At 52.9% G+C, this 20,128-nt stretch overlaps 1 protein-coding gene across 1 annotated transcript; it reads left to right on the forward strand.

The window, feature by feature from the left end:
• Positions 1 to 245: 245 nt before the first annotated feature.
• Positions 246 to 19,906, forward strand: SDC3 (syndecan 3). The gene is made up of 5 exons (XM_088523452.1): positions 246 to 390; positions 15,589 to 15,706; positions 15,993 to 16,603; positions 18,473 to 18,743; positions 19,439 to 19,906. Exons 1-5 carry the CDS (start codon positions 295 to 297, stop codon positions 19,603 to 19,605), a joined length of 1,263 nt encoding a protein of 420 aa, XP_088379578.1. The 5' UTR covers positions 246 to 294; the 3' UTR covers positions 19,606 to 19,906.
• The last annotated feature ends 222 nt before the right edge of the window (positions 19,907 to 20,128 follow it).

Raw genomic sequence — 20,128 nt, forward strand, 5'->3', positions numbered from 1 at the left:
GTAGGGGGCGCGCAGGGGCCGCTGCCGCTTCCTCCCGCCTCCTCCTCCTCCTCCTCCTCTTCCCCGCCGCCGCGGCGCACGGGGCGGGCCGGCGGCTCGCGCTTCCTGCGGGGGCCAGGCCCAGCAGCCGCGGGGAGGCTCAGGCCGCTTCGGCCACCAGCGACACCGCCGTCTCTGCCGCCTCTTCCCGCGGGCGGCGGCAACAAAGGGCCCTTCCTCCCCTTCCTCCTCCTCCTCCCCGCCGTCGTCCTCCCGCCCGTTGGCGCCGCTCCGAGCGGTCCCTGCGACCCCGCGATGCCTGTGGAGATGCCGGTGCCCCGGAGGCTGCGGCGCTTCGCGCTGTTGCTGCTGCTGCTGCTGCTGCCCGGGCTGAGCGCCCGCGCCGCGCTGGTGAGCGGGGCGGGGCACAGGGCGGGGGACATCGGTACCGGTATCGGCATCGGCACCGTCGCTTAGGGGCGCGGGCGGCCCGAGAAGCGGCGCCCTGGGCGGGGGGGTGGGGGGGGATCGAGGCGGCACCCGAATGGGGGAGCATCTGCCCCCAGCACCGAGAGCCCCCCCCACCCCGGGCAGCGGCGCCCTTGGGGGACGAGGTCGGGGCGGGACCTTCTTTTGGGAGCCCGCGCCATCCCCGAGGAGCGGCGCCCTGGGGGGATCCGGGCGGCACCGGGAACCACCATGGGGATCGGCACCCTGCGGCGGGGGTGTTAAAGTGGCACCTTCTTTTAGGAGCCGGTGCCCCCCCCCCGCCCCGGTAGCGGCGCCCTATGGGTTATCGGGACGACCCCCTTCGCTGGGATCTTGTATTTGAAAGGGAGGTGTCAGGGTGGCATCCTGCTTTGGGACCTGACTCCCTATAGGCAATGGGATGGCACCTGCCCTGTCATCTTATCTAGGTTGTTGGTTCAGGGAGGTGCCCTGTGGAGGGGAGCATCATATGGGGACAGGCTGGGCACCCAGCTCCGGGTGCTTAAGGTGCCTAAGGAAGGCACCTTCCTTAGGGACCTGCATCCAGCTCCCTTGATGGGGCTTAAAAACCCATCCCCTCCTTTGGGACCCAGCACTTGGCCCCAGTGGCTTAGGGTCCCTGTACCCATCATGGCTGGGCCCCCTCCCTAGCTTGCAGGTGCCCTCGGTGTCAGAATGGGGGCTGCACTGGGACGAGTGGGGAGGGGGCTGCCATTTGAAGCTGCCGTTTGAAGGTCACAGCAAAGCAGCTCTTGGAAACACCCAACCCTGCAAAGGCAGCATGGGGAGACCATCCTCCCACCTGCATTTTGGGGTCCTAGGAAAGTTGCCGGTATTGGGCCCCTTCCTGTGGGAACAGGGGGCGGGGGGGGGCAAATATGCTCAAATGCCTTGCTCTGCCCCAGCCTTTCCCACCCTGGCAGCTCTTCCTGTAGGGGTATTTTTTTCCCCAGCTCACTGCGGGAGGATTTTCTTGCTGGCACCATGGTGGGGTCCAAAACTGCCTCTTGGTGCCCCCCCTGTACGAGCAGGAGCATCGAAGGGAGGTGGATCCCATGGGGCTTTTCCATAATGCCTCTTACAAGCGAGCAGCATTCCCGAGCCTAGCCACTCCAGGCTTATTTTTTATTCCCTCCGTCCCCGACCCCTACAGCTTCAGCTCTGTGAGAAGCCGTCGCTCCGGGCAGCAATCCGGAGCCGGGACGCGCTCCCCCACCCCACCGCCACTTTCTCCCTTTAAAAGCAAAACTCACAGGGCCTGGCTGCCTGCCAGCTCTGGCTGCCCGTATTAAATAACAGAGACCGTTTCTTTTCCCCCTACCAGTCCTTCTGTCTTTCTGCTAACGTTTCCAGACACTGAAGGGGCAGGGATGCTACTTGCTCCCCCTGCTTGGCTCCATAAATCAGAGCCAGGGACTTTGGCTGGGTGATGGGTGCTCCTTGAGGTGGGTATTTGGGGCTATTTCTGTGGTGTCTCCCCAAAGAGATGGGTGCAAGCCTTGGGTTTTGGCAGGGGTGTCCCCAAGGGGTGTTGCATGTGCAAAGGGTGCCGCAAATCTCAGTGGTGCTGCAAATCCCAGTGGCGCTGCAAATCCAAAGGGTGTTGCCAATTCAAGGGCCATTGCAAACCCAATGGGCCATGGGATTCCTGCATCCTGCCCAGGCCAATGTGCCATTGGGCTCAGGGCAAGTTTGGCAGCAATTGGCATGGAGGGGACAGTGCCGCCCACAGAGCTGGCACCCGCTCTGGTCTTTGTGCCCACTGGCCACGCTGGCGCTGCCGTGGGTGGCTTTGCACAAAGGTGCCCTGTGTGCGAGCTGGGGGCACCCATGGGTACTGGTGGATGGAGGGACTCCCAGGCCACTCTGGCATCACCCCATGGAGGATCGTGCGAGTGCAGGCACGGGAATGGCCTGTTGCACTCGCAGCTGGAGGAAGAGTTGGCTCCGGGATGCAATTCCCGTCAGTGTCTGCTGCCACAAGTGTTTTTTGGTGCAAACTCCCTTTGTCGCCACCTTCTGTGGTAGGAAACTCTGGGGGAAAAGCATTGCCAGAGCGTTTATGAGCATAACGAGTCTCTTGGGGCTCAGCAGCTCCCTTTGATCTCGGTCTCTCTCCGTGCCCTGCACTCTCTGGCCTGGCACCCACGGGAGATCTCAGCATGGGGCCCCTTAGCCCTTCGTCCCCCTCCACAGCAGCCTTTGGAGGCTGCTTTTGGTGCAGCTGAATGGCAGCCCCATCTGTGCTCCGCTTTGTGGCTGGACCGGCTAAGGGTGGGCGAGCTCAACTCCATAGTAGACATCTGAGAATCTACAAGTGGTGCTCCCGCTCCTTTCTAGTCTGGTCCTGCTTGGATGGCTCTGTTGCTTGGGAGCGGAGGGGACTTGGTGTCCTTCCAGGATGCCCTGAGGAAGCAGTGAAGCTTTCGGCTTTGCCAAGGAGCCACCGCCAGATCCCAGCAGGAAGTGGGTGCCCCTGCGGTGCATGGCTGGATGCGCTCTGCCGCCTCGTGCCACCAGGGTCCTGTGTCCTCCTCTTGTCTCCATGTAACTTTTGTTCCCTCCTGATTTTTCCCTGCATGCAGCACATCCCTGTGCTATTCCTGGTGCAGTTACCCACCATGTACTCCCCCATGCAACCTCTCTACCCCTATATGCAACACAACCCATGCAACTCCTGATGCAACATCCTCCCCCGTTCAGCTCTCCTTGTGCAAAGGACCCCATGCAACTTCCCCCCCCCCCCCGCCCCCCGCAAATCTGTGGAATGCATCTAAAGCACCCCATGCAACTTCTTTCCCTGTGCAGTGCCTCCCCGGGCACTGCCTGCTGCAGTGCCCCCCTCAATTCCTTCTAGCGTAACCCTCCATGCAACATCGCCCCATGCAACCCACCCTGTGCAACCTCACCATGCAGTCCCTGGTGCAGCTACTTTGCAGAGGCCTGACTGCACTCATGGCCATGTGCTTGGCTGTTGGAGGGCATTTCCCCTGAATGGAGTTTTTAAAGGACTCCAGCACCTGCAGGAGCAGCAGTGGGGTTCGAACCCAGCTCCCATGTTATCCTTTTACCAGGGGCCTTCATGAGGGCTGGAGGCTCCCAGCACAGCCCTGGCTCTGGCCCAGTGGAAAAACCCGTGGCCGCCAGGAGTTTGTTGATGGAAGGGGGATGGCATGGGGCCATGGTGTCCTTTTTTGGAATGGTGGCACGGGCTGCAGATGTGGCTCTGCCTCTGGGAAGGATGGAGAGGCTGCCTTGCAGCAGGCACCCAGAGGCAGTGGTGATGAGCATCGGGCTGGGCGTGGGTGCTCTGCTGCATCAGGCTGCCTGCCTGAGGCCTGACACAACTCATTGCCTGCCAGCCCGGGTAGCGATGCATCCGAAGGAGCCTAAATCTCCCCTCCACATCCCCTTCCCACCTCCCTGCATCACACACTGTCCCCCCATCCCAGCTCATGCATCAGGACCTCGAGCATGTCTGAATGTGTTTGTAGTGGGTTGTCCTGATCCCCCTGGACTGAAGGCCATGGTTGGTGTTTTGCACTAATAAGTACAATTGTCAACTTATTTTTCCTATGCACTTTTGCCAGAATTGGCCCATGTGGACACAACAGTGACTGTAGTGAAACCCACTCTGCCAACCCCCACTAACAGGGAGGAAAATCCTCACTATTTCTTTAGGAAACCAAAATTTGAGGCCTGTTTCCTTCACCCCCGGTGGTTTCTGGGTGTCACATTTCCAAATTTTCCCCCTTGTTTGGTGGTTTTTCGCTCAGCTGGGGATGGAGGAGCAGGATTTCAGGGAAAGGATGAGCCAGGGTCCTGCTAGGATGCCTGGGCGAGGGTGGTACTTGTGCCTAGAAGTTTCACTCTTCAGTGCTGGCTGTTCCTAGGTGTTGGAGACTGCAACTGCCTTTGGGCATGGAGATGAAACTCACTTGTCTCCTGCTAGGGCAGGGTCTAGGAGACACGTGTAACCATGCAGGGGTGCTGGTGCCCATCATCTACATGAATGCTGGTGGCTCTCTGCTTGGGGATGCTGTTGTCCAACACTGTGTGAAGATGTTGGTGCCCATCGTGCCCATGGATGCTGGTGGCTATCACTGGACAGGGATGCAGGTGCCCATCACCATGTGGAGATGTTGGTGTCCATCATGCACGTGGATGCTGGTGGCTGTCACTTCATGGGGCTGCAGGTGCCCATTACCATGCAGAGATGTTGGTGCCCCTCATGCATGTGGATGCTGGTGGCTATTGCTGCACAAGGATGTGCGTGCTCATCACCATGTGGGGATGTTGGTGTCCATCACTATGTGGGGATGCTGATGCCCGTTGTGTCCACGGACACTGGTACCTTTACCAGGCCTCCAATCACCCTCCTGCAGAAGAAAGGTTCCTCTTCTCTCTTGCCTTCTGAGTCCTCTCCTGCCTTGATGCAAAGAAGAGCAAGGCGTAACATCTTCCTCTCTTCTCCTTCCTCTTCTTCTTGTCCTTGCAGCAGCAAGGTGCTAAAGCCAAGTGCTCAAGCTGAGGAGAAGACCTCAAACATGGGCTGCAGTGCAGGAACCTCCTCTTGAACATTCCTCACGGAAATGCCCAGGGTGGACTTTTCTCTCTTTGTCTTTCAGCACCACTTGCCCTGCGCAGGCTTTTCCACCTGCTGCCTCCTGGCCCTGCTGCCAGCTCCGTGGGGACCGCAGCAAAGTAGGTCATGGCAGGGCCAGGCTGTGTCCTACATATGTAAATGAGGCTATTTACGGGCTCTCACCCAGCAGCACCTTCTCCTTTGCCTTTCCAGCAGGAAAACCATGCTGGTGAAGCCCCACAGCTGGAGGAGAGGAGGCATTTGCACCCCTAAAGCCCCTCCGATGCATCCAGGGCCCTCAGCTCCACCTCTGGATCAGGCAGCGACTCCCTGCTGCCAGGTCTGTGCGAGCTTGCAAGCATCAGGTTCTGTTCCTTGGGTTTTTTGGGGATAAACATGGCTCATGCAGGGCCATTTGGCTGCATTTATCTTCAGCAGTGCGGATTGCAAGAGGCTCCCACATCTTCCCCACTCCTCACCCAAACAGCAGCAACATTTCCTGGACACAAACGGAGCGGAGTTTCTCACCCTGCACTTTTATGCACCTGCCTGTTTTTTCCAATATGTTTCTGACTGTTTGCATGGTTTTGTGCAAAATGGCATGGGCCAGGACCAGAATCTGCATTGCAAGGGAGTCCCCGTGGAAAGGACCTGCAAAGAGCTCCTGGTGCCAGGGTTTTCCACCTGGATGGGACACAAGCTGCTCCTGGAGCTGCGTCCAGAATGGGAGCTGGTGCCAGAGGCCGCCGGAGCTGGGATCCCCGCCTGCACCTTGGCGAGTACAGGTGTTTCCTCCTGGTGCATCCGTGTCCTCCTCCTCCCATGCCGGTGGTGACAGGAGACGTAAGATGGAGGTGATGGGAATCTGGCAAAGGGAAAGTACGGCCCACAACCCATCTTCCATCATGTGCATTGGGCTTGGCAGGGTTCTTCCCTCCAAGCCTTTTTATCTTGCAGCAGGGAAACCACCAGGGAAGCATCCCTGCAGCATTCCACTGGCACCTTGGGAAGCCTCAGGAAGAGGGGAGTCTGAGGAAGGTTGCACATACTTGAAGGATGCTGTGCTGGGCACCAGCCCCTTCCTGTCAGTTGCCGGTAATACTCTTTGCAGCAGGCCGGAGCGGGAGCTCGGGATGTTGACTTTTTGCATCTGTCCCTTCAGCTCCCTGGGGAGACCAATATCCAACTTTCCTCTTTATTTCTTCCCCTCCTTAATTACCGGCAAGCATTCAGGTGTTTAACGGTAGCGGTGGGTGACCTGTATTTTGCAGGCACCATGGTGCAATTAGGAGTGGGAGTGCAGAGACTATGGGTCTCCAGCGCGACAATCCTGTTGAGGCTGCAATTCAGGAGAGAAACAGGGATTTTTAAGCTTTTTGTCTTCCTGGTCCATGTGCAAGCAGTGATTTTTGCGTGCAAACTCAAGGAAAGCCAGACTTGCTGCCAGTGGGTGCTGGGTACTCCCTTGCAGCCTGGCCACAAAGCTGCTTCGTGACTCAGTTTCTCCATCGGCGACAGAGAACAGGAGCTCCCAGCCTTGCTAAGGTGTAGGAGAACTGTGGAGGAGGAACAGGCTGATGATGGACTTGCAGGGGGAGGAAGCACCTCTTGGCTGGAGCTAGCACTTCTTGCTGCTTGCTAGCTGCTCGCAGTGCTGAGATAGCCACAATAGCCCCCATGGAGTAATTTTAGCACCTAATCCTGCCCAGGTAAATCCCCTGTTGGTTACGGGATGTAAAATCCACCAAAGGCACCAGTTTTTATGGCACCCTCCCCCAGCGCCGGCGCAATCTGCCAGGGTGTAATCCCTTCCCAGCGCCACTAATCCTCCCGCTGTCCCTTGCTGAACTGCCTGCCAGGTCTGGGACAGAGAATGCCACAGGGATGCAGCACAGGACATTTTTATTATCATTATCATATAATTATTAACCTCAAGCCAAGCGGGCACTGGAGGATGAAGAGGCTCTGGACTCTGTGAAGTAACCGGGTGGTCCCTTTGGAGAGGGAGATGCTCCGTGCTTGGTCTCGTCCTGCTGGTCCCCAGATCCTGTTTGGGCTACAGGCACGAAGGACTCATGTATTCATGTTCAGGTGGATGTTCCTGTGCTTCAGTTTGTGGCTGTTGCCTCTTATCCTGTCACTGGGCACCATTGAAGAGTCTGGCCCCATCCTCTTGACACCCTCCCTTCAGATATATGTGCACCCTGATATGATCCTGCTCAGGCATGTCTTCTCCAGGCTGAGGACTAAGGTTGGAGTGAAAAGGATGAGGGGTCTTCGGCACACTGGGCTCTCCGCTGATGGCTATGTCCTTGGGTTCAACCTCCTCCTTGGCATCGGTACCTCCATTGTTGTGTTGGGAGGTATGGTGCCCATGCTCGGCATCTACTGGCTTTTGCCACTTTTTCAGGCTTTCATTGCTTGCACCTAAGCCTAAATTGCTCACACCCGAGCTTTTCTTCTCCACCCATGTGCCCATTGCAAGCAGCCCCTACCACTGATGCTGGCTGGGAGTCTTGGGGTTCACAAGATGCCTCCAAGAATTTTGGGCATCAAGGTGGTTTTGACCATAAGTTCTTACTTTTAGTTTTATTTTCATTTTATTTTATTATTAACCTTGCTGGTCCAGCTGGGGACCTCTCCACACGCTCCAGCCTGAGGGCGAACGGATGGTCATGTCATAGTGGTTGTGCTGACATTCCCATGGTGGCCTAAGGACACAAGCAAGAACTGGTTAGAAGGGAGACATTGCATCTCTTACTGGAGCCACTGATACGGCTGGTAGAGGCGGGGGGAGCTCCAAAGCAGATAAGCTTTTGGGCTCACAAGACCTTTTTGAGGTCTTAAATAGAAACAGGCAGATTGCTGGTTTTATTTTAATCAGTTTTAGATCTGAAAGAAGGGTTTGTGGACTCAAAGCCTCGGGTTTTTGGTTTTCTTTTCTGAGTGATGCGCAGCCATGGTGCTTCCTTGTGTAAATGAGTTCAGTGCAAGCTCCCGGACAGCGCACAGCAGGCAAAGAGCTTTATTTTTTTAATGTCATTTTGCACATGCAAAATGGGCTGCAGCTCAAAGGGAAGCATCCGCAGACCATGAAGGTCCCCTGTGCTTTGGGAAGAAGCAGTTTTGTGTGCACAAAAAACCCAGGATGCCTTTTCCAAATAGCCGTTGCAATCAGACCCGCTTTCCTGACGAGGAGATGGCTCTTTTCATGCTCTTCTGCTGCATCAGCATTTCGACAAATGCCCTGAAATGGGAGAAAAAAGGAGAGTTTTCATTGCACTTCCAATTTTGGGGTGTCTCTGGTGCCGGTTGCTTTTCCTTTCTTGTGGTTGCCTTCCTTCTCTGGCTCTGAGAGGGCAGGCTGCTGGGGCTGAGCTGTTATTTCCCTTAGTGCCGTGAATGATGAGCCACGACAGCCGAAATTGGGTTATCCTTGGTGAAGCCGCACGCTTCTGCGGACGGCAGAAGCCGCTTCGTGCGGAGCTGGAGCTTGCACTTTATATTTCCACACTTCCTCTGCAGCTCCAGCACCTGGTTGCTACGAATCTCGTTGCACATTGATCTATTTTTAAGGTGCAAAGGGATTTAAGAAAAAAAAAAAGAAAGGAAAAAAACTCTCTAGTGTTTTTAACTGTTGCCTGAATAACAGTTGGCATTTGTGCGCCTTTAATGTACTGCTCCGTTAATTTTCTCCTGCAAAGTGGGTGCTGGGGAAGGAGAAATGGGGTAGGTTTGAATGGACTTGCATGGAGAAGGTCCTTTTGCATGGAGAAGCTCCTTCTCTCCCGGCCAGTCCACATGTCTGCTGCTGGTGATCCTAGGAGCTTCTACAAGCAAAGGGGCTATGGATCCCATCCATCCAAGCCAGGTTGTCCAGAGCATCTCCCATGTGATGCTTTTCCCTCCACATCAGTGGAGCATCAGTCCTGAACTACAGCAGTAAATTGCCAAGATCCCAAGGAATCCAGCATTATCCCTATGTCCCTTTTGGGTTTGTCTTCCCACAGTGAAGGTTGGGGTGTTTGGGGAGATGCAGCAGCCAGCTGTATTTGGAGAGGCCCTGGGTCAGAGGGTGGCTCTAGTTTGGTGCTTTTGGGACCTTTCCAGCATTTTGCATGGGTCAGGGCAGGGAAATGGGTGCAGGAGCCCAGCCTGGGACAACAGAAGCATCCATGGCCTTTCAAGCAGGGAAACTGAGAGACGGTAATGTTTTCACCCCAGGAGGATGTTTGGGAGAGCTCGGGAAGTGGAGGCTGCTTTGTGACTCTGGCTTCATCCCTGGCTCCATCTCTATCATCTCTGTTTTTGCAACTGCTCTTTTGGCTTCATTTCTGGAAGGGAAAAGCCGGGCAGAGGGTTTCAGAGGCCCCGTTCCCACTGAGAGCTGTTGGAGTCTCCTCCTCTTCCTGCCTCCCTACAGCACCCTGGCTATGGGCCAGATCCCAATAAACCACTGCCTGGCACTCGCCTTGCGGTTGGCCTTGGTTAAACTGCTTCCTGCCACCGTTCCCAGGAGGACGATGTTGATCTCGGCATTGGTTTCTCATATGTAGGGAAGAAGTCAGGGAATGGGGCTTCTCTTTCCTCTACCTGATGTATAAAGTGGGAAAAGCTAGCATCTAGACCCATATATTTTGAATATACTATATATTATATAGCCTATTTTATACATATTTTATTATGAATAGGTTCTATAATATAGACACTCTATTTTTAATGTATATAATATATATTTTAATATTTTGTCCTATTTTCTGGCTTGTCAGAGAGCAGAGCCGTGAAATGTGTGTTTGTGGAAGGTGAGAAAAGCCCGAGATGGTTTTGCATGTTAAGCTGCAATAGGATTAGGGAGGAGAGCAAATTAAATCAAATCGGCAAAGGCTCGAGATGATCCCGCCTGCGGCTGGGACTTGGGAGCTCTCCCTTTAACAACAGCATCTCTTAAAACTGCTGGAATTTTGTGCTTTGGGTGTCACAGCCCCTAGTTTTGTCCAAGGCAATTGATTTGCACCAAGGGGGAGCAGAGAATGTTCAAAAGCCCCCTGTGGGTTGCAGTGATGTCGCGAGCATCTACGAATTTTGCATAATTTAGCTTTTTAGCTAATGTGGCTTTGAGGCATCCCTGGGACTTGCCGTGCTGCCCTCCCTCCCCGACTTGGGAAAGGAGCTTGGGATTTTCCCAGGGTTGCCTGCATTGCTCTGGCAATGCTCTCCCCGCTGACCCTGGATCCCACAGGAATTAATGAGCCTAGAGCAAAGCGGGAAATCCTTGGAGCATAAAAGCAAATTGGCCTGGACAGGTAGAGCAAGGGAGCGCGGGGAAGGAGGAGTGGGGGAGAGCGGGTTGAGAGGGAGGAAAGAGGATGGGGAAAGAGGAAAACACTGTCTCTGGCTGGGCACAGGAGCACCAAGGATCAGGTCCATCCATGCCATAGGTTCGGCATTTCGGGATATTACTCTTGCCCATGCCAGATATCACTGGGAGGGTTCTAAATTCTGACTTCCTCTTGACATTTTCTATAAGCAGGTGCCTATGGTGGGAAACTCCCTGCCCAGCTCCTTCCTGCACGGGATTCTGGGCGAGCTGTGACCACATCCCACTGGAGCAGTGCGATCCGCAGCCCCGATCCCTTGAAATCTCCCAGTGCAGCTCGTTATATCCTGGGAGCGGTAATTAAACACTCACATCCAGGCAGACTCCTCCAGTGCTTGGCTGATATTGTCAGGATCAATCCAAAGGCGGGATAATTGCTGCTGCTCAGCGAATGTTAATGATGTTTTTAGTGGCATAAAATAACTGGCCTATTAAATCGAAACGCGCCAGGGTTTGGGCAGCTGCTATTCTGGGTGGTAATTAATTTGGGAAAGAATACAATTATAAATAAATAAATAAATAAATAATTGGCTGTCACAGAGTGAGTCATGTCTCTGTCAGGCCAAGTGTTACTGCCCAGAGCAGAGGGACCCATGTGTTGGGATGGCTTTTGGGAATGGCTTTCCAACAGGTTTAATGCTTGGACTGGGATGTAAAGGGAGAATTGGAGCAATTTTGTAATGGCAGAAATGAATTATGAAGTCTTTAGTTTTGGGAGCGATGAGTGTTTTTTTGCTCTGACTTGCTAATATTACTTTGAGTGCTCATAGCGTCACTAACTCACTTGCTGGGATGAGTTATTAAGGTTTTGGTCCATATATAAACCACCACCAAGATACTTGCAAGGCCCGATTCATTGAAAATATCCCGTGGAAAGTATCAGAGATATAATCAGCGCTTTTCTTGCAATAGCTTCTCAGCTTGATGTGTTTTCCCATCTGAACGATGCCAGATTTGGCATCTCATGAGGGAAAACAGACCAAGGAAAGGAAAGGTTTGCCTTTCTGATGTCCTGGAGGGGAATGAAGATCCCTGGCTCTTGGGAAGCTGCACATGGCCGGAAGCTGGTGATCCTCCTCTTCCCACGTTAATTGCCATCTGGAAGGGACGTGGAGCTGAATGTTCCCATGATCATGGACTCCTCATCAGTCATGAGTGGAGCTGCATATGGTCCCAACTGATCTCAGGTGAAGTCATGGGCTTCAGATGAATCACAAGCAGGAATGTGTATGTTCCCAACCATTCCCAGATGGGACATGGGCTCGCAGGCCTGATATAACAAGAGGTATCACCTCTGTTGGCTACAGGGATTTATGGTGCATCCCGTGATGCAGAGGAGGTGGATGGAGCTGAGATGAGTCCCACAGTGGCTGGTCCTTGGGATGCTACTTTGCGCTGCCAAGGGAGCATTCCAGAGAGCAGAAGCTCTGGGAAGCCCTGTGGAGGCCTACACATTGCTCCCGCATTTCCGAGTGCTGGAGGACAAGCGAAGCTTGGCTGCGGCACCCAGAGAGACCTGCTAGAGGGAATCTTTTGACATCGGAACGCCGCATTGGCGCGGAGGAAGCAGTTTCCATGGTGACCGTTGCCATGCCAGTGGCTACTGCAAGACGAGGGCCTCAGCATCTGTGTGAGATTCGACAGCCTCCCTCCCCGGGTTTTGAGATGGATTATATGGCTCCCTTCCTTCCTCTCAGCACTCAAGCTGCACGCTGGGCAGCAGCCATCTCTTTTGCAACCAATTTTGGGACCGGTGAGGCATCCGGGACACATGTTACCCAGGTCCTGCCATGGAGAGGAAATGTACCCAAAGAAATGTGTCACCTGAGCACTGGTGGGACCATCTTCCTGAGTGTCACATTTTTGGTCTATAAAATGCGTCACCCTCCTGTGTGCAAGGAGGAGGATGAGGAAGGCACAGGGTATCCTTCCTCCTGGGAGCGGACACCAAAGAGGAGCTGAATCCCCTCTCATCTCTGTGCTTGGCTTGGATGGCACCTGAGCTCCTGCTTTTTTCTCTTTTTCCCTTGTCCAAGCTTGATGTTGTCGCGTGAGGAGCACGCATGGGGAAGAACTGTATCCAGTATGTGCTGGGACCACCTGAGACCTTATTGCAAGGTCCCTGCTGTGCCCAGTCCCAACCGAGCTGTTATTTAGGTTTAGTCGTGGATTGATGGCCTCCTAGGATGTCAGAAGGGGAAAAGCGGTTGTCTGGCATTGGTTGCTGCCTGCCTGTTTTTTCCAGGCACTAGTCTCTGGCTGTGGTTCCCCTCAGGCACTGTCACATGCAGGGAATAAGGGATGAAGCCAGCCCAGGAATCTTTCGTCCTGGGCACAGTAGTCCCAATGCTAGTGCTGTGCCCAGCTCTGGTCCCTGGCAATTCATTGCACAACTGCTCATGGATCTTTCATCTTCAGATGAGGTTGGCTCCCTCCATGCTGCCTGTTTTCTGCCGCACGCGCTTGTAACACAGCAAACGGCAGCAGCAGCTCCCACTCTGTTGCACATAGGAGCCACTTCATGCTTAACCTTTTTTTCCTCACAGGAAAGCAGGAAGAGAGGAACCCACTGCTGTCCCAGTTAAGCCCCGTTTCACCTCCCCCCTAAGCAGCAGAGATGTGCTGGCCATGAATATTTTAGTGCAATTGCACTGTGCTGCTGGGAAGCCAGGGCTGTTGTACAAGAGTTGCAGTTACATGCACTCAGCTGGCTAGGAAGCAGCCAGAACTGGCCGTGCTGAGAGCTGCTCTAGTTGCTGATTAAACTCCCTGATCGTGGCCAATCCTTCTTGAATCACAGTTAGGGCAAACCCTGGCTGGGAGCATCTCTGCTCCCCTGCTGCGGACTATGTGGTGATCCCAAAAGAATGACCAGAGTGCGTGTCCCCCAAAACTCTGCTCCTTGCCCCTGAGCTGGGCCAGGGCTTAGGGGCATTCCACTTGACCTGCCACGCTCAAACCCTGGTTTCTCTGCCCTCCCTGTTGCTGCTGGACCTGAGGATGTGGGGCATGGACCCCTCTTGGACCCTGCTCTTCATGGTCTCCTGCTCAAATGAAAGTCCTTCAAAAGGTGCCATTTTGGTGTCTCCAGCCCTTGGCGACCTGGCCAAACAGGGAAAAGCAAAGTGGTCCCTGACGCAAAGGCTGGCCTGTGATGGACAAAGGAGTTTAGGTAACCACAGCCCACACTGGTGCAGAATTTGCTTTAAATTGACATTCTGACCTACCTTATTTACTCCATTGGCTCATTGCAGCAGGATGAGAGCACCTTAGAGATGCTGTTTTGCAGGTTGAGAGCTGGAGCTGCCCCGTCTGCTTCCAATTCAGGGCATAAATGAGCTCAGTGTAGCCGTGCCATGTAGCTCACATTATGGTGAGGCTTTGCAGGGTGTCCAGGCAGAATGCGACCTTCAGGGAGCTTGCCCAGACCAGAGGAGGGAGGATTCCCACCCTGACTAAAGAGTGCCTGTGCTAGGGCTTCTTCGTTTATTTATGTGCGTTAACAATTTTGATATATTAAAAAAAAATCCGTTGCTGAAGGTCTGGGATGAAGGGAAAGCCTTAGCCTTCACGTATTAAAAAAAAGAAAAAAGAAAAAAAGAAAACAAGAAAAAAAAGCAATCTCTATGGGTGAGCTCCATAACTTGGGTGAGGTGTTTTTGCTGTGATCTTGGCCTGAGCATCCAGGTTCGTCCTTCTTGCAGGGTCACAGGCTGGTCAGTGACTGAGCTATGACTTAAGTAATGAAATCATTTGCACTGGCTTTTTGCTGTTTTGCATTTCATTCTTTTGGGGCTTCCTCATCCCTCCAGCCTGGTGTTTCTCAGGCCCATTTCCACTGGGAACCAAGAGGTGGCTATTTTCCATGTGCAAGGATCTGGCAGCACCCTGAGCTGTGGTAGCCAGAGCCACCTCTCAGATTCAGAGCACATCCCCTCTTTCCCCTCGTCCTTCGGCCTCCTGCTGGAGCAGGCTTTGGCGTGGCGAGGGGCTGCAGCAATTTCCAATTCCCCACAGATTAATTTCAGTAGATAACAGCCTTTCTCAAGAAAGCTGCTAGCGACTGTATATTTGAAACTCCGGGGCAATGCGTTATCCTTGGGGCAAAGACTGAGTCTTCCTGGAGGTTTGGAGAGTGCATAGCACATTGTAGAGTGGTAGGATATAAATAGTGGCTGTCGGTGATAAGGGAGTGCAGTGCTTTTACTCGAGATAAAGATGTAGATCTAACCAGAAAATGTAGCATTTTCAGACACTTATAATCCCAGCTCCCCTTAGCCTTCCCAGGAGATTTTTGTCCCTAGGATAGTTTTCATGTTGCCACCATGACCATATGATGCCAGGGGCACCTCTGCAGCCCTTCAGTGGATCTGGTTTTCTCCCCGCTGTGGGCTGACAGGCTCCAAAGGGGTGTCAAGGGGAAGGCACAAAACTCAAGTAGAACCCCATGTTTCAATGTTTTGGAGATCTTCTGACATTCTAAAGCTCCTTTTCTTCAAGGCTGGTATAGAAACCAAGAACCTTGAGGCACATGTCAAGATGCAAGGTGCCCTGTCAGGTGAAGGGGAGCATTCTGTACTCTTATTTTATTTTTAAGCACTAACCTGCCTTGTAACATCTTGAAACACCTTACACTGTCTTGGAGATCAGAGACGCCTTGTTTGGTTTGTAATGAAGTGTCAAACTGTGTCATTATAGCACAAACAGGAGGTGCTTTGTTCTGCAAACCAAGATGTTTGAGAGTCCTAGCAAGAGCTCCTCACATTTGTAAAAACAGTATAGAGCCATGGAACATTTTAAGTCTAAAATTACTTCACTTTATAGCTTTCCAAGTGTCGCAGCTGATACTATGCGCTACTATCACACGTATGCCAGGAATAACGTGAAAATGATCTAAAATAAAATGAGTTGGTGAAGTAAAACAAAAAGTGCTTCTAACAACATTTCCCAAAACAGCTCAGGAGCGCAGACTGCATTTCCAGCTCTCTGGGCTTTGCTCTTGCCCATCCCAGCCAGTTTCACCCTGTGGATCATCCCACCAGGACTGTCCTTGGGGTGTCAGAGGCAGAGTGAGGGCTGGCCTCCCTCTAGGCTCCTTGGTGGCTGTGTCTCAATCAACATGCAGCTCCTTATGTGCTTCTCCTGTGCTCGGTTACAGGCTCAGCGTTGGCGCAATGAGAACTACGAGAGGCCTGTGGACCTGGAAGGCTCCGGGGATGATGATCCCTTTGGGGATGATGAGATGGATGATGTCTACTCAGGCTCAGGCTCAGGGTGTAAGTAAGCTGTAAGGCTCCCAGGGAAGGAGTCCAGGGGGTTTGGGGAGCATGGTCATGGGTTTTGCTGGGATGGAGAAGAGGCCATGGGTTTTGTTGTGATGGAGAAGGATTTTCCAGGGAAGCAGAAGAGGGTTAAATTGCACCTTACCCATCTCCAGAGGAGCAGCCTTCCTGCCCTTTCCTAGCCAAAAGCAAAAACTGTCCCAAAGGGCGTCCCTGGCATGAATCTCAGCCCTGGGAAATGCCTGCATGCATCAGTTTCACCCTTCTCCCTCCCTTCCAGATTTCGAGCAGGAGTCGGGACTTGAAACAGGAGTGAGCCTCACTACGGACATGTCCGTCATGCTTCCCACCACTGCGGCCCTGCTACCGATCACACTGGTGCAGCCTGTGGCCACCCCCTTTGAAATGCTGCCTGTGGAGGACACCACCACCAAGCAGACCACCAGTGTCTTGTATATCCCCAGGATTACAGAGGCACCCGTGATCCCCAGCTGGAAAGCAACCACCACCAGTACCACTGCCAGAGACTCTCCCAGTACCACCACTACCACCACTACCACCAGCATCACCATGACCACCACCACTGCTGCCAGCACCACCACCACCAGCACCACCATGGCCGTGGCAAAGTCCACCACCGTCCACAGGTTCCTGCCCCCCTTTGTTACCAAGGCAGCCACCACCCGGCCCACCACTTTGGAGACGCCCACAACCTCCGTCCTTGAGAGCAGCACAGCAACAGAGCTGGTCACGTCATGGCTTTCTCCCTCCAGCACAGCCAAGCCCAGGTCCCTGCCAAAACCAAGCACCTCAAGGACTGCAGATCCCATGGGAAAAAACGATGTGCTGCCTTCCAGTCCTGCCACATTGCCGCCCACAGAAGCCCCCCAGGTAGGCGGCAGGGGGGCCACATCTGAAGCCAAGTGGTTATGATGGGAAGATTCTGGGATAAAACAGAGTAAGATGAAGCCAGGCTGGGCTCTTCCCAGTTCTGCAAAGAGTCAAACACTTGGGGAGCTGGAAAAAAAGGAGATTAAATGGTGGGGGAATGTGGCCAGCAGCTTGGGATGGGGCAGAGCGTAGTGTCCCTCTTACTCCATGGAGAGCCACTGCATCCCTATGGATCTGATGGATACCTGGGCAGTGTGGGAGGCAGATGAAGCTGCCAAGCATCCTTGGTGTCTCCAGCTCTGCCTTGTCTTGCTCCATTCCTCAGCAGCTTCCCAAGGCCAGGGGGAAGGGGGGGGCTACCTCTGTGGGTGTTTCCTGAGGTCATAGCATTGCTTGCCAAGTCACAGCCAAGCAATGAGAGGCTCCAAATGCTCCACAATTAGGTATTGATGGTGCATTTCCTGCCCATTGGGCATCCTAAGCAGAGGGATTTAATCCACTGATATATCTCTCATTCAAAGCCCTTAAGGGGTCTTTTGAAAACCACTTTGACTGAAAGGTGGAGTGATTTGTCTAAACTAGTCCTTCTTTTTTTTTTTTTTTTTTGTACATACATATATGTATTTAGCTCTAGGCTCTCACTGACCTTCAATTAATCTCTGTCACAAAAGGATGGGAAAAAATGAGCTTGTGGCAAACCAGTGAGCCGTGCACTTGTGCCAGAGGCAGCTAGACATGGAGAGGGCTCGTGCTTAGATGAGAAAGGTGGCCAGACTGGTTGGCCACTCTAGGGTCATTGAAATGAGCTTTTTGCTCATCCTAATTTGTTACATGAGGGGTTGCGGAAGAAGGCTTTTGTCCCACAGAGGAGAGTTCCAAGAGGGGACTTTGATCAAGGGTGCTTGGTCAGATAGCACATGGGCTCATAGCAAATCAGGCTATGGGAGAAGGTGACATGTCAGATGGGATTTATTCTTAAGGGAATCCTCAGGTGTAGGGGTGTGCAGGAGGCAATAAAATAGGTCGAGGTGGGCTGAGGGGAGGCAGAGCATTTTATCTGCAGCACACATTTGCTCAGTGGTCTGAGCTCATCGACTTGCCAAGGGCAGTTCAGCTGGAGACCCCAGCATGGAGCTGGACAGGTTCCATAGCCTGGGGGAGAAAGACCCATCTTCCAGCCCCTGCCATGTGTCGTGGGGCAGTAACCATAACTGCAGGTTGATGAAAGGCAGAGGGAGGGAACTTGTTGGGATAAGGCTTGGGGAGTTCATCTGATGGCATATGATCCTTAAGCTTCTTCATTTCTGTAGTACAAAGTTTCAGGTCTAGCAAGGAGGCATCTGGAAAACGTTTCAGCAGGCTCCTGCTCTACACTGGGGGACAGAAAACCCAAAAGGAGTTTTACAAAATGGGAACCTCTCTAAGTTATGATATAGAAAGCTACAGGGAGCTGTTGAGAACTCGAAAGCACGTGAAACAGGGACAGATGAGTCCAGCGCAGCTAAGATGGCCCAGGCTTGGTGTCCATGATGATGTGGGGTTGTGTTGCTCTTGGGGGTGACAGAGCACTGGAACAGGTTGCCAAGAGAGTATGTGGAGTCTCCTTCTCTGGAGATCTTCAAAACCCACTTGGACGCAGTCCTGTGCCACGTGCTTCACGTGACCCTGTGTGTGCAGGGGGTTTGGACTAGATGGCTTCTAGAGGTCCTTTCCAACCTTAAGCATTCTGTGAATCTATGATTCTATGACTTGGAATACAGCCAGACATTTCGGTAACACAGGGAATCGACACCTCGGCCTTATCCCCCGTGTTCTCGACTGATAGGGTCACCTGATAGCAATGTCCTTCCTCCATGTCCTGTTTCCCAGATGGAGCCAGGAGAGGTGTCGACGGTGCTTGGCAATGAGCTGGAAGTCCCCGTCAGTGGTGGCCCCAGCGGGGACTTTGAGATCCGGGAAGAGGAGGAAACGACTCGTCCCGAGCTCAATAACGAGGTGATGGCTGCAGTGACGCCTCCATCAGGGCCCGGGCTGGGTAGGAACGCTGAGCCTGGGCTCATAGATAATACGATAGACTCTGGCAATACCGCCGCTCAACTCCCACAGAAAAACATCTTGGAGAGGAAAGAAGTGTTGATAGGTGAGACTATTGGCTTGTGGGGGAAGAGTTGGGGTGTGTTGGGTGGGATACATAAACCCAGGAGAGAGACTAGTCTTCGTCAAGGCCACGTGATTTTGAGCCTGGCTGCCAAAAATAACTGTGCTTCACATGCTGGAGATAGGGTAGAGGTGTCCCACCACTAGCTAAAAGGAGTTGGAGGTCATGGCATAGCTTGACTGCCCTTCTCATGGGCTTCAGCCAAGTATGACAAATCTTGGCACATACCCCCTGCATCATTATATGAATTTACTGCCTGTGCAAAGACCTCTGTCTCTGGAGCTGGGCTGCCTGGATCCAATTTTTGGTCGTTACCACATGGACTGTAAAGTAGATGCCTTTAGGTTTAATTCATCCATCTACCATGAGATAACCGTCGCTCTGCTGTCAACTCACTTTCAGCATCAATGTATTTGGGAAGGTTTTCAACACTCATGTGATTGCAACAGGCCCTCCCCTTCCATTTTGGTTTCTGTGAGCATCAATACCAAGACAAAAGTTGCTCAGAAACTTGTGAAGCTCAGAAATGAGCTGGAATCTAAGGAGATCCCCCAGATTGTCTTTTGAGATGAGGCTTGGAGGGTTGAGGATGGTCCACAGTGGGATGGGGGGTTGGGGTGGCTGTTCCATATCATGCCCACCTCACTGACATCTCTTCCTCGTGCTCTGTGTTGCAGCGGTGATCGTGGGTGGCGTGGTGGGAGCCCTCTTTGCTGCCTTCCTAGTAATGCTGCTCATCTACCGGATGAAGAAGAAGGACGAGGGGAGCTACACGCTGGAGGAGCCGAAGCAGGCCAATGTGACCTACCAGAAGCCTGACAAGCAGGAGGAGTTCTACGCGTAGGGAAGAGAGCCCACCGCGCTTCGTGTGCCCTCTCTTCCTTCCTCAAACTCTCCTTCTCTACTACATCCAACCTCCCTCTCTTTCTCTCTTTCCTGGATCAGATTGTGACTTTAAAAAAGGAAAAACAACAGCAAAAACAACAAGAAAAAAAGCAAATCCACAACAGCTAAAAGAGGAAGCCGATCTTGGACTTGAGAAAATCAATTGTCCAGAGCACTACCGAGTTTTGACCAAGTACCTCTAGCCTTTCTCCAGTGGAAGGGATGGGGCGAGGAGCAAACGGCCAACACAACTGTGCCTTGAGACCTCTCTGACAAGTGCACACATGGGTGGTCGCTTTGCTGACAGCGACTGAAGTTGACTGGGCTTTACCAACCAACACTATGGATGCTGGGATCTGGATGTTACCAGCCTTGGGGTGCATGGGGGTTAGTTTGGATTTATCTTCCTTTATTTTTACTTTTTTCCCTTTGGAAAGAAGGGAAGTTTCTTTTTTTAATTATTATTATTTTTTTAATTTCTG

The sequence above is a fragment of the Tinamus guttatus genome, unplaced genomic scaffold (assembly GCF_059628265.1).
Source record: "Tinamus guttatus ecotype Peru unplaced genomic scaffold, ASM5962826v1 Tinamus_guttatus_pri_ptg000014l, whole genome shotgun sequence".
In the NCBI taxonomy this organism is placed as follows: domain Eukaryota; kingdom Metazoa; phylum Chordata; class Aves; order Tinamiformes; family Tinamidae; genus Tinamus; species Tinamus guttatus.

Coding starts and splice junctions, on each gene's coding strand:
- SDC3 (XM_088523452.1), top strand. CDS start 295: ATGCCTGTGGAGATGCCGGTGCCCCGGAGGCTGCGGCGCTTCGCGCTG. Junction 391..15,588: donor TGAGCGCCCGCGCCGCGCTG/GTGAGCGGGGCG, acceptor GCTCGGTTACAG/GCTCAGCGTTGGCGCAATGA. Junction 15,707..15,992: donor CTCAGGCTCAGGCTCAGGGT/GTAAGTAAGCTG, acceptor CCTCCCTTCCAG/ATTTCGAGCAGGAGTCGGGA.